Source organism: Mesoplodon mirus, assembly GCF_964341445.2.
Source record: "Mesoplodon mirus genome assembly, chromosome: 5".
NCBI lineage: Eukaryota > Metazoa > Chordata > Mammalia > Artiodactyla > Ziphiidae > Mesoplodon > Mesoplodon mirus.
Window position 1 is genome coordinate 58,266,770 of NC_138980.1, and position 13,247 is coordinate 58,280,016.

The window sequence follows — 13,247 nt, forward strand, 5'->3', positions numbered from 1 at the left end:
TCTTCCCAGACCGGGGCGCGAACCAGTGTCCCCTGCATCGGCAGGCGGACTCTCAACCACTGCGCCACCAGGGAAGCCCCACTTATCTTTTTTTTTTTTTTTTAATATTTATTTATTTATTTGGCTGTGTCGGGTCTTACTTGTGGCACGTGGGATCTTTCATCATGGTGAGTGGGCTCTTCATTTCTGCTCACGGGCTTCTCTCTATCTGTGGTGCAAGTGCTCGGTAGTTGTGGCACACGGGCTCAGTAGTTGTGGCACGCAGGCTTAGTTGCCCCGTGGCATGTGGGATCTTAGTTCCCCGACCGGGGATCAAACCCGTGTCCCCTGCATTGGAAGGCAGATTCTTAAACTCACCACTGTGAGCTTTTCTTTCAAGTGTTGATAAATGTTGGAATGTTTATGAAGGGTGTTGAATTCCTATATGGAAAATAAAGGATTGAAAAGGGATAATTGCAGCAGCTTTGAACATAGTTTTAGATACAATAAGGGCAGATCAACTCTGCCATTAGCAGATTGGTGCATCTGTTGCTTTTCTTAGGCTAGTGGGCACAATCTCTATAAGGTCAAGCAGAAACTTTCCCCATCAGGCTACCTTTTTCTGCAGAGACATGTGAAAATGAATTCCTTTGTGTGTTCGATGGTAGTTATTCGTGTATCATGTTTGCGAAGTAGTAGTCCTCGGGAACAGCTGAAGCAAAAGCATAGGAAGGAATGTGAGCTTTCTAAGCCTAGTCACCTTAAGATCTTTTACATAAGATTCTAGGGAGCGTATTCATTGGATCTGAATATGAGACCATGCTTAAGTAGCTGGTTTTGCATTTTCTAGAAAAATATAGTTATTAAGATACTAAATCCCCATTCTCTAGTTTCAGTCTTAATTTTCTTTTATAACAAAATAATATACTAAAGCAAAATTTTAAAAAAGAAATAGCACTAAAAACTCTAAACAGGGGACTTCCTTGGTGGCGCGGTGGTTAAGAATCCGCCTGCCAATGAAGGCGACATGGGTTCGATCCCTGCTCCAGGAAGATCCCACATTCTGCGGAGCAACTAAGCCCATGTGCCACAACTGCTGAGCCCGTGCGCCTAGAGCCTGTGCTCCGCAACAAGAGCAGCCACCACAACGAGAAGCCCGCGCACCACAACGAAGTGTACCCCTGCTCGCTGCAACTAGAGAAAGCCCACGTGCAGCAATGAAGACCCAACACAGCCAAAAAGAAATAAATAAACAAAATTATAAAACAAACCAAAAACACTGAACAGTTTTCCACTAAACTGATACTCATTAATGCCTTCGACACAGATTTTTTTAAGCCTTTTTCCCTTTTGAATATTTTAAAAACACATAAACTTCTCAAATGGTAAATCCAGGTATCATTTCTTATTAGAGTTAACAAAGAAATCACTCCGGTCTAGCTTTAAAATAACTTCCTCGTTTTTTGGGGGGTTTTTTTTAAACATTTTAAATAATGGCAAAATGCCTTTTTTTTTCTTTTTTTGGGCTGTGCCACATGGCATAAAAGATCTTAGTTCCCTGACCAGCGATCGAACCCGTGCCACCTGCAGTGGAAGCATGGAATCCCAACCAACCACTGGACCTCCAGGGATGTCCCTCAAGCAAAATTCATAATCTAGATAAGTTTGAAATAAAAATGGTAGTGCTTATTTTCAGGAAATTACCCTTACCAGACTTAGAGGCATATAGAAACTTGAAATCATTTATTGCAGTGATTTCCAGTTCTTGTAGTCTCTGAAATTATCAGTTGATATACCTAGAGTTATTGGGGACAAATTGTATATCCACAGTAATATAGCAACGGATAATTAAAGCATGATTCTTCCAGTAAAAAGCAAATGTCATCTTTGTGGTAATATGATTGTTTTCTGTGATCAGGAACTAAGCAAAAATGTGACTCCTTATTAATACAACTTGGTAGGAAATGGAACATGAGTTATAGTAAAAGGGATCTTTGCTTTCTGAAACGTTTTGGAATGACTAGTAGAATCTCCTTCATTTCTTCAGTTAAAAAGTAAGACCAGGTGAGGTTAAGAAACTTGCCCATGGTCTCAGGAATCAGTAGTGGATGGATATAGAATTCAGCTGCCCTGGTTAAGAGGAATGTTAAGGCTGCCACACAAGTACTGAGTTAATTGGACAATGGGTTGCTTGACAGGAAAAAATCTCTTTACCTTTTGTTGGGCAATGTAGTCAGTCAGTGAGTTCATCAACTGAATAGTGGAAAACTTAACCCTAAATAAAACCTAACCAGAGAGGAAAAACTATCTTATTCAAATTTTTTAAAATTTGGTGATGTTAAGTGATAATCAGCTTTTTATAATGCCCTCCCTTTTCCCCCTTTCATTTTATTAGGTGGTATGGTCAGGAAAAAGACTACAATGTGCTAGTCATGGATCTTCTTGGACCCAGCCTCGAAGACCTCTTCAATTTCTGTTCAAGAAGGTTCACAATGAAAACTGTACTTATGTTAGCTGACCAGGTATGTGAAGCTTCTATGAGAATAAAAACTAAGAAATACTACTGTTTACCACTACTTAACTATAATTTAATTGTGTGTAAACCAGAGAATTATAGTCCTATGTGTCACTGTTTAACGTTTGGATCAGCAAAAAAAGATCCATAGTAAGGTATAGTCATTCAAGTGTATTACTCTAATATGACTTGTAGATGTTTTCCCATGGGTATAGGACAAAAACGGATTATACTGGTTTATTACTCACCTGTAGAGTAGGAGTTTTCAAGCTGCTCCCATCAGATAGAGTGTATTTGTTTTAGTGTTGAATATAGCGGGTTTCCTTATAAGATTTTGTTTGAAGAAAGGATTTGGAGTGTTTTTGTGTATATAAATATACATAAATATGTATATATTGAAATTTTGTTTAAATTAAGCAAATCGAATGCTATGTATTACGTGTTGAATCCTTATGAAAGGTGTATTTTTGAGGAAAATAAGGTACTGAAGTAATTTAAGGAATAATTTTTGACCAGGTAGATGCTCTTGAAGTAAAGGATTCTCGGCCATTGGTAATAGTTAAGCAAAACCAGGGAAATTTTTTATGTCATGAATTAGATTTATTCATTGGCTGGAGATTAGATGAAATTGTTTTAAAGCCAAAGATTAGACTTTTTTGAACTAAAGGAAATAAAGAAAATTAGTTTTAAAGGATTTTAAGACGGGGAATAATAGGGTCAGGAACAAGCCTTGAGGAAACAGATAATACGGTCAAAGATAATAGGTAAATGTCAAGGAATTTATGATTAAAACCTCTTAATATGACATGTGAATGAATCTTAATAAAAGAGTTTGTATTCTGTAGGCTCAGTAACACATAGGCATTCATACAGTGAACATTTATTCGGGGCCTGCCATTGTACTTAACGCTGGGATGTACAAAGAAGAATAAGAACTAGTCTCTTCTCTCTAGGAGTGTAGAGTTTAGTGGAGAAAAATTGAAGGGTTCTGTCATAGAAGTCTTTATATTGGATACACTAGTAACATCAGAGAAAGAATGTAATTTAGGAAAGGGGGTTGCAGGAAAGCATTTGTTTAAGAAGGAAACAGCTGAGTCTTGCTCTGTAGATGACAGGCAACACTTGAAGTAGTCTGTAGTTTGTGCTATTAATTTGTCTTTTGCCCCACCTTTCCCCTGTGAGTTAATACTCATAGTTTAATTATGGGTATTACTTAGCTAGGACAAATATGTACATAAGTGAGCCAGCGGTTTTGTTTTACTTCTTTAATATATGAGTTGCTGCTGTACCTAAAGATGCTATTTGAGCATTGTATACATCTACTTCCTTGAGAGTATGAATAGTTTAAGCCAGAGATTACAATTTGGCTTCAAAAGACATTTGCCAAGGTAGAGGAGTAAGATTTAGAATCTGTATATCCATGGTGATAAAAGCTCTAGAGAAAATGAGGCCAAGTAAAAAGTAGAATCCTAACATATACTACTAGAAGGGCAAGAACATATGGGTAGAAAGATAATGTTGGCAGCCTTTGCACATGGAAAACACTTTCAAATACAACTTGTAAGTATTTTACAGAAAAGGTAGACATAGTTGATAATTTGGAAATTAAAACTATTATAGAAGAGATGCCAGAGTTAAGACAAATTTTTCAAAATTTAAATCTATTTATATAACAAATGACTGATAAAAGATTGTTGTATGCAAAGAATTCTTAAAAATTGGCAAGAAAAGGACAAGCCAAAAGAATACTGGACAAATATAGATTGACAGTTCATAGAATAGTACTAAATCCAAAAGGTCAGTAAAAACGAGCAGGTGTCCAAACTGTTAGGGAAATAAGCGAGGTCAGTACCTGTCAAATTGGCAAAATTTAGAAAGAACTGAAATAACTTTGCTAGTGGGAGAAAGAACACTACTGCTGAAAAAAATGAGTTGTTATAGGATATTTTGAAGGGCAGTCTGATGGCACCTATCAAAATGAAAAAAATACATACCTTTCAGCCCAGCAATTCTGCTGTAATAGTATGGGATTTATAACCCATAGAAATAAAAGCACTAGTAGGTATGGATATATTTGAGTATTATTAATAGCATGATTGTTTATGGTGGGAGAATATTGGAAATAATGGGAATACTGTGAGTTAGGGGATAATTGGGGAGTACTTCCGTCTGTGCCGTAGAATACTTATAGCCATTAAAAAGTATACTAAGACCATACCACTTGACGAGGCAGAATTTCCAAGAAATTAAGAGAAGCTTGTTAGAATGGTATGTTTATTGTTCAGTTTTGGAATATGATCATACAAGTATGGAGAAAAATCATGGGAGAGTCCAAAAAGCATGCAAGAAAGGAAACCCAGCATGTGTATGTCCCCATTTGTATAAAAAGTTACATGCTTACATTGTATGGTACCAACTTCCAGGAATATTTGGGTTATAATTAGTTAAAAACAAGTGAACAGGAATAAAGTGAGTGGACTGTTTCTATTTCAATTTAAAGCAATAACAACAACTTATAGCTACTATATCAGTTGGTCAACACCCCTTACTCCCAAGCACAAGTGAGTTTATGTGTGTATGTATATAAGAGCATGGAAATAGATCTGGGCGGTAGCAGGCTGTTTTTATATAGGTACGTCAGGAGGCATAGGATTGGCTTTTACTTTATATAATTTATTACAACAACTGAAACAATTCTAAATGTATTACTTTTGTAATTTAAAAATAAAACCATTTTTTGCTATCAGGTCATGTTTTGCTACTATCATGTTTATAATCATTAATATTGAAAGAATAAGCCTAAAGAACACTTCTGGTTTATGCTTATATATCCATCAGTCTAGAGGTAAATGCAGTGCCTGGTTGCCCTTTCTTTTTAATTTTGACTAGCACTGTCATTGTGAACTCTAAATAAAGTTAATAAAGTATACCTGTGATCTTGAAAAATAATTGGCATATTGAAGTAATTGAGAAATAATGTTTTGTCACTTAATACAAACCACTTAATTTTCTCTCCTCCTCCCCTTTTTTCCAGATGATCAGTAGAATTGAATATGTGCATACAAAGAATTTTATACACAGAGACATTAAACCAGATAACTTCTTAATGGGTATTGGGCGTCACTGTAATAAGGTTAGTCACATGTTCTTTGCATGAAGGAACAAAGAGTAAAAAACTTCAAGAATTGCTTTGGTGAACTTTCAGTCTTTAAATTAAGAGTCATAGTAAGTTGAATTTGCTATTGATAATTGCTTTAAAAGATTGTACTAGAAGGATAATCTATTAACTTAATAACTTGAAATAAATTCTCTCCAACTTACCCAACCAAGGTTAGTTATTTATATGGAAATATAAAATTCCAAGGGCTTATAGTGAAATGTAATCATCTATATTATTTAACTATTGAACAGTTGTATCTATTTTTCATTCATTCGAATAGCTAGCAAACAAAAAAACAAACAAAAAACCCCATGTACTTTTCTTCCTGAATGCTAAAAATCAGATTTTAACCTTTGTCTCTGAAGTGTGGGTTTTTGTAATATATGTGCTTGTGCCAGCGTGGGAACCACTGACCCATCTGTCACCATGGCGTTAACATTTGCTGACTAAGCATGGTTGATAATGAGAATTCTTCAGTCCTTGGATTTGTGTATTCAAAAGGATAACTTTTGGGCCTGCTTCAAAAGTAGTTGACAGTTTCTTATTTGGGTGCCAAGTTGGGTGGGGTCTCCACCCCTCTTCTCCTCTCCTTTTCAAAGGGAAGTGTAGACAAGTGAAATGAACATACATACAATGAAATTAGTGTTCATTGGGGGCTGCAGAATGGTTGAATTTATGGGGTGATTGGGTTTTAGCTAGTGACGCATGATTGCAGTTAAAAACTAATTGTGTTGAATTTTTTCTGCAATGATTAGTTTTACTGAGTGAATTGCTTTTTTTATTCAATGTTGAGCTCGGGCAGACAGGCAGCATTGGCAATGCACTAAACATGTTACGATCTGATGATCTGATAGAAATTCTCAACTTCAGGACAACTTGGGGGTTTTTTGTTTTTTGTGTTTTTTGTTTTGTTTTGTTTTTGGAAGGAACATTCCCATTTGTTTTATTAAACCATTAGGGAATGTTTGGTGTTTCTAGGTCTAGCTATAAATGTTTACCTTTGTTTGCCTGTATGAATGCCAACTTGGAGCCATTACCATTAGAACTGGTGTTATTTGTTAATGCGTGAGACATTAATGTTGGTCTGACCAAGTTTTAGGAATTAAAATTTTTTTGTTGAAAGCTGAGCTTTAAATAATAGAAGGTGTTTAAATCTACATACAACCTTTCTTGCCATTCCCAATTGCATCTTTTTTTTTTTTTTTAATGTAATGTGGCTTCTCTCTTTGAAGCATCCAGGTTCTTAATTGTTACTATAAAACCTGGTAATTTAATTGAAAAATTACTAGTTTTAATTTTGGGGGGCAATTTTGTCAGTATGACCCTAATCTTTTGACCATTTCCCAGCCCTTTTCTTCCCATTTTCTTCCTGCTAAAGACCCATTATCCTCATGTGATCCGTGTTCTGCATGTTGACATTGCAGTACATGGTTTTTGTCTTAAATTTAATGATGGCCTAGATAATACCTCTTTGCTTTTTTCCCCCCTTTAAAATAGCTTATTAATCACATAGTTGTGTTAGGAAATCCAAATTGACCAGTGATACGTAAACCTTTTTAGAATCTTGTATCCTCTTTTAGAGACATTAAAAAGAATATTGTGAAGTTGCTTTGCTGTTAAACAGATTCAGAGAGACCCTAGGGTTAGAAGTGCAGTGTTTTACCTAAGATACAAATTCTAAATGTTGTTCTTGAACATTTTAGATTAGTGTTTTGTTTATGTAGTTGGTTTTTAGTGTTCTCTGTATTGTAGTTTGAAATATGCCAGTTGTATGAGACTGGATTCTTTGGTCAGCTTGTTTCAGTAGTTTTCTATTTGTGGGTAAAGAGTTGGGTGGGGGGCGCTTTTGAGGTTGATTTTTAAAGTCAAATTTCTTATTTGGAAAATTGTTCTGAATTTGATATTTAGGAGTAGTCACTCCAATCATAGTGAATTTGCTCATCTCTTCCAGTAATCAGCCCTGCATGCTTATGAAAATAAATTTTAAGGTGACTAAATGCCTTCTACCTCTTCCTTACTGAAGATTTTTTTCCCCTGTACAATCTTTTTTAGGGGAAGGGCAGATTGTGGTACCAAAGATTGCAGATCCAAATTCCCTCCTTTTTTATTAATAAATTAAAGAGCCAAATGTCACCATTGCTATCCCTGTTTCAGGCAGTGACACAATATAGTGGCATTAAAAACCTGAGTATTTTCCAGAATTCAAATGTTCTTAAGCATGTGATTCTTATTTGGAAAACTGAGAAGCTACAGTGCTTGGTGGAAGAAGGATGGCATTTGGCTACCCTGTTCTTTCTCTAATGCCTCGGTGTTGCCTGTCTGCGCCGGCCATTGTTGCAATGTAAGCAATACTGTTTGATGCACTGCCACCCTCTATTGTCTGTTTAGTGTTTAGAATCTCCAGTGGGGAAGAGGAAAAGAAGCATGACTGTTAGTACTTCTCAGGACCCATCTTTCTCAGGATTAAACCAGGTCTGAAACTGTCTCCTATTCCAACCTCAATCCCAAATTCATGTGCTTTTCTTTCTTACTGTTTTATTTTGATTATTTTTGTTTTGTTTTAATTCTGGAGAATGTAGATCTTGCTCAAGCACCTCTTACGTTGGCATTATTCAGACATACTTGGCAAACATATAACATTACTAAGATGTTTCTTTGTGGCTTTTGCTTAAAGTTTGTAAAATTTAGAGAAAACCTAAATGAAAACAGGATTATGTTTAGATCTCTAACATCCACATGAGGAAATGTGTTGGTCTACCATTGAAATTCTTTACCTAATGGTAAACTTGAGATAGACTGTTCAATTTTTAAAAATAATTTGGAGTTGCATTACTGCTGAATGATATTCTGCGTCAACTCTTCCCCTTCCCCTAGCGTACTTTAGGTAAGTGTAGATCAGATTTCAGATCTAGTTTTTCTAGAATTGATTACCTCAATATAAGAATTCTCTCAGCTTCAAACAAGTGGCATAAAATGCTTAAAGAGCATTATATGCTCTGGAACTAGAATATACTGTATTCTAACAACATAACGATAACTGAAGCACTTATCAATTACCATCAGTAACACATAAATAAAATAAACAGATGCATAACCTGATGATTTAGTGTTTAGCAGGCTAAACACTCCAATAACTTTCCAAATATTTTTTAAATGCAAGCAGAACTCTTCATATTTATTTTTGTAGAAGTTAGATAGCTTTATTACTGTATGAATTTTCAGATAAACAAGGGAAAATAATTTTTAAAAATCACACCATTTAGGTACTTAATCTTTGAAGCTCCTGAATGAACGAATCTTTATCAACTTAGTATACACTGAGAAGTAAGTATTGACATAAGTAATCAGAAAAGGAAAAAAGTTGCATTTGATATGTGAGAATACTTTGTAGTTCCGTTATTAAACCACAAGTATCATCTGGGTAATCATTTAATCCTTTTCCATACTGCCCAGCATTATTTCAGGAACTACGTTCTCCCACTGTTAAAAAGGTTTCAGGAATTCAATTTTATTTTTATTCACAAAGAAATACCAACTGTGGTAACTAGGTCTTGGTTGGGCAGAGAGGGAGGATGGTGGGTAATTAGGTATGTTGTAAGGCAACTTTACTGCCCTATTTTTACTTATCCGTATACATTCACACATTTTACTTATATTTTACTTATATTTTACTTATATTTTATAACATAGTTATTTAATAATAGGTTTTCTGGGTTATAAGGAAAAATAATATTGTGAATTTTCTGAAGGGCAGGAAAATGTGACTCCTGGTTAGGAGAAAAACTGTTGTAAATACCAAAAACTAAACTTGGCAGTAGACGTGAAGAAAATGCACGTCTGCTGAATGGAGTTATCCTAGCATACCCAACATTAACTCATTTCCACATTCCTTTGAAAAATATGCTGCATTCTTTAAAACAGCCACAAATTTTACTTAGAACATGTAGTTAAAACCCACAGAAAAGCAGCTTGACAACCGAAGAGTTTAAACGTCTCTTTGCACATGCAGACCTATAAAAACACATTATTTTATGACGTTGAATACTGACTTTTCCTTTTTTTTGTTTTACCTTTACATATCTGCGGCTATTGGGTTGTATCCTTGGTATCACATGGTTTCATGTAAATATTTCCCATTTTATATGTTTTTACTCGTTTTAAATTCAGTGCATAGAGAGCGACTAAAGAAGCATGATAGGTACCAGAAGGTAATGAACTATCAAGAGATTTTAAATTTTAAGTAGTTTTCAGTTGTTTGCTCTTAAAATGGGATACCTTTGTTTATCAGTGACATTACTTTTCCTGACTCATTTTCAGTTTTTATAGGAGGAGAAAATTAAAAATTTTTTTGCTTTGATATTAAGGATTGAGATAAGAAGGTAGTGTTTGTCCATTTTTGTTTTCTTAATAAGTTAGGTTTTTGTCCTTTAGAATTGTAGAAGGAAAGAACTCTAGTGAACACTGAGTTTTTATAAAGCAGTCTTTTAGTTGTGAGAAAGTGGTTATTGAGTTGCAAATGGAGCTGTTGAATCTAGACATGAATGTAACTATCAGACATAACCATGTCAGAGTTGTTCCTGTTTTCTCCTCCATTTGGAGTACTAAAGGAAGCAATCTTAGAAAATAATCCTTAGAAGAAAGTTTATGTCCTAATCACTTTTTATTCATAACCCACATAATTCTTTTTTTTTTTTTTTTTTTTTTTTTTTTTTTTTTTTTTTGCGGTACGTGGGCCTCTCACTGTTGTGGCCTCTCCCGTTGCGGAGCACAGGCTCCGGACGCGCAGGCTCAGCGGCCGTGGCTCATGGGCCCAGCCACTCCGCGGCATGTGGGATCTTCCCGGACCGGGGCACGAACCTGTGTCCCCTGCCTGCATTGGCAGGCAGACTCTCAACCACTGCGCCACCAGGGAAGCCCCCACATAATTCTTTAGGAGACTTTTTAAATGCCATGAAGCTGGATGTCCTTTTGTGTTTGTTTTTCCTTTGTTTTCTTTTCAGCGTGAATCTGTAGAACTTAAGTCATAATTTTTGTTTTGCTTAACATAAGTATATTTTGCTCATTTTAATATTTGAGTACTGAGCCAATTTTCATATCGAAAGAAACTTAAAGAGTATGAGCTTTATTTCTCTTAGTGTTTTATAACATTAACTTTCCTGTTCCTATTTTATAATAACTCAGTTGTTCAAGAAGTGAGTTTAATCATACTAAAGAGCTTTCATTATCCAGTTACATTTTACTGAAAATTTAATCTTCATTCTTTGTAGTAGACCAGGTTAAAATAAGTGTTTCATTGTCAACATGGTTACAGAAGCTCAAACCTCAGCGTTTCCCATCCAGTGTATAACTATAGTGCCTGCCTGAAATATGCATTTTTCATCCTCCTAAAAGAAGCACTTGGTCATATCTTTTTCACTTAAATCAGTAACTTGCTTTAGTTATTTTTTGACACAAACCCTAACAGGCTAGGTGGTCATGTTTCTCAGTACATCACAGACTGTAAACTGCAGCAGAAGGAGCCTAATGTCAGCCTAATGGGAAGAAAAACTACGAAATGTAGGTGTAACTAGAAAAGAATAGTGTAGGGCTACATAGTATAAGAGCACATAGGCCTGCTTTGCTTGATAAACTTTGTAGACATAACTTTTGATAAGTGATTTGATGATAAAGGCTAAATAAAATTTTAAGTTAAGATTATTTTGATTTAGAAGGTAGGTAAATGTGAACATACTTTGGGTTTTTCCCCCCAAAATACTTTTGTTTTTTTTCTTGTTCGTATAAAAGTTTTAATCATGGAGAGTAAACCTGAATTAATTTTAAAAATTAGCTACATTATAAATGAGTATCTTACGCCCTGTGTACCATATAAATGAAACAGCACTAAACATTATTTTGTTCTAAAATACTACTTGGTTTCTGGTTAGCTCATTTAAACACCTTTATTTAAATAAATAAATACTTAAGTGCTTTTTAAGACTTTAGATCAACTTGTTATATTTTCCAGAAGCTTAAGCTGCTCACATGCGTAAATGTCAGTTGGAAATAAAATGAAATGCATGCTTGTTTTAAAATGCTTATTTATTATAAGTAAAAATCTTGGTTTTGTTGTCAATATACAACTTTCAGAGTTGTCTTATTTTAGATAATGAGCATTCTGTTGGCATACTAAAGAGTGGCCTTTGTAGAATGGAAGAGTTCCAGATAGCTTATGTCTAGTTTTTTAAAACCCCATGCTTGTTTACCAGTGTAACAGGATGTCAGGCTTCATTATGGCATACAGCACACTTGTCAGCAACTCTGCTATTGAGCATGTATACATTTCTCCACTATGTTAGAGGTTCCAAAGACAGGCTCCTGAATGTGTAATGAACTGGGCCTATGAAACTGTTCAGCTGGCAGGGATCAACCGCTTGACTTAACTGTATTTTTTTAACTTGATTTATTCATGAGGACTAATAAAAGCTTATTGGAGTGTTAAGTTTGTTCATTATCTGTTCTGTTTATGATGCTTTATTTTGATATAATTGAACAAAATAGAATAGATATCATTTAATGAGTAAGAAGCAGTTTAACTGAACAAGATTGGAAACCTAATGTCTCTTTATTTTCTTTTAAAGTTATTCCTTATTGATTTTGGTTTGGCCAAAAAGTACAGAGACAACAGGACAAGGCAACACATACCATACAGAGAAGATAAAAATCTCACTGGCACTGCTCGATACGCTAGCATCAATGCACATCTTGGTATTGAACAGAGGTGAGTTTGAAAATTGAATGTGTTTATCAAATCCATAGCAAAAGCCATTGATGGTTTTTTAAAATATTTTAATTAGTTTCTTATAATGTCTAAAGATGTTTCTTGGCTGAAGATTTTAAAGACACTCATTAATCCTTTTACCTGCTGCTTTGGACAGTGCAGAGAAGCCGATTAAATGAGGCCTTTTTGTTTTCTTTGTTGAAGCTTGTCTTTTGAGGAGAAAATATTGCATGATGGAAATTAGAAGCATAAATGCAACTTTATGTTTCTTTTTGCAGCTAAAGACAATACTTTTTTTCTTAATACTGATCTTGGGCTTTTTAATATGTTAGTGATGCAAGTTGAGTTTAGAGGAGGAATGTATTGGTTATTTTTACAAGGAAAATGTTATCTGATTCCTAGTAAACCAAAATGTGGTTGGTGGACCATCCCCTGTTCTACTCTTCCACCCCTACATAAATGAATAGGATTTAGTTTAAACATTGTCATAATTTCTTTTTTTTTTTTTTTTTTTTTTTTTTTGCGGTATGTGGGCCTCTCACTGTTGTGGCCTCTCCCCTTGCGGAGCACAGGCTCCCGATATGCAGGCTCTGCAGCCATGGCTCACGGGCCCAGCCACTCCAGGGCACGTGGGATCCTCCCGGACTGGGGCACGAACCCGCGTCCCCTGCATCGGCAGGCGGACTCTCAACCACTGCGCCACCAGGGAAGCCCAAACATTGTCATAATTTCTGTGGTCTTTCTGTTTTCTGACTTGAATTCTAGTTTTTCATCTACTTTCATCTTTTGTCAATCATTTTTCTTTTTGCTCCTTAAAATAAGCGTAGAGGGCTTCC

At 35.4% G+C, this 13,247-nt stretch overlaps 1 protein-coding gene across 6 annotated transcripts in view; it reads left to right on the forward strand.

The window, feature by feature from the left end:
• CSNK1A1 (casein kinase 1 alpha 1) overlaps positions 1–13,247 on the forward strand; it is a 49,476-nt gene that overhangs the window by 19,459 nt on the left and 16,770 nt on the right. For 5 of the 6 annotated variants that reach the window (XR_014294003.1, XR_014294004.1, XM_082620589.1 and 2 more), the window contains exons 3-6: positions 2,375–2,501; positions 5,529–5,627; positions 8,043–8,126; positions 12,272–12,411. Coding sequence is in view for 3 of the 6 variants with exons in the window: in XM_082620589.1 (XP_082476715.1) it covers positions 2,375–2,501; positions 5,529–5,627; positions 8,043–8,126; positions 12,272–12,411 (450 nt within the window). In the remaining 3 variants the exon portion in view is untranslated. The remainder of the gene's footprint in view (positions 1–2,374; positions 2,502–5,528; positions 5,628–8,042; positions 8,127–12,271; positions 12,412–13,247) is intronic. The other variant, XR_014294005.1, reaches the window with a different exon arrangement.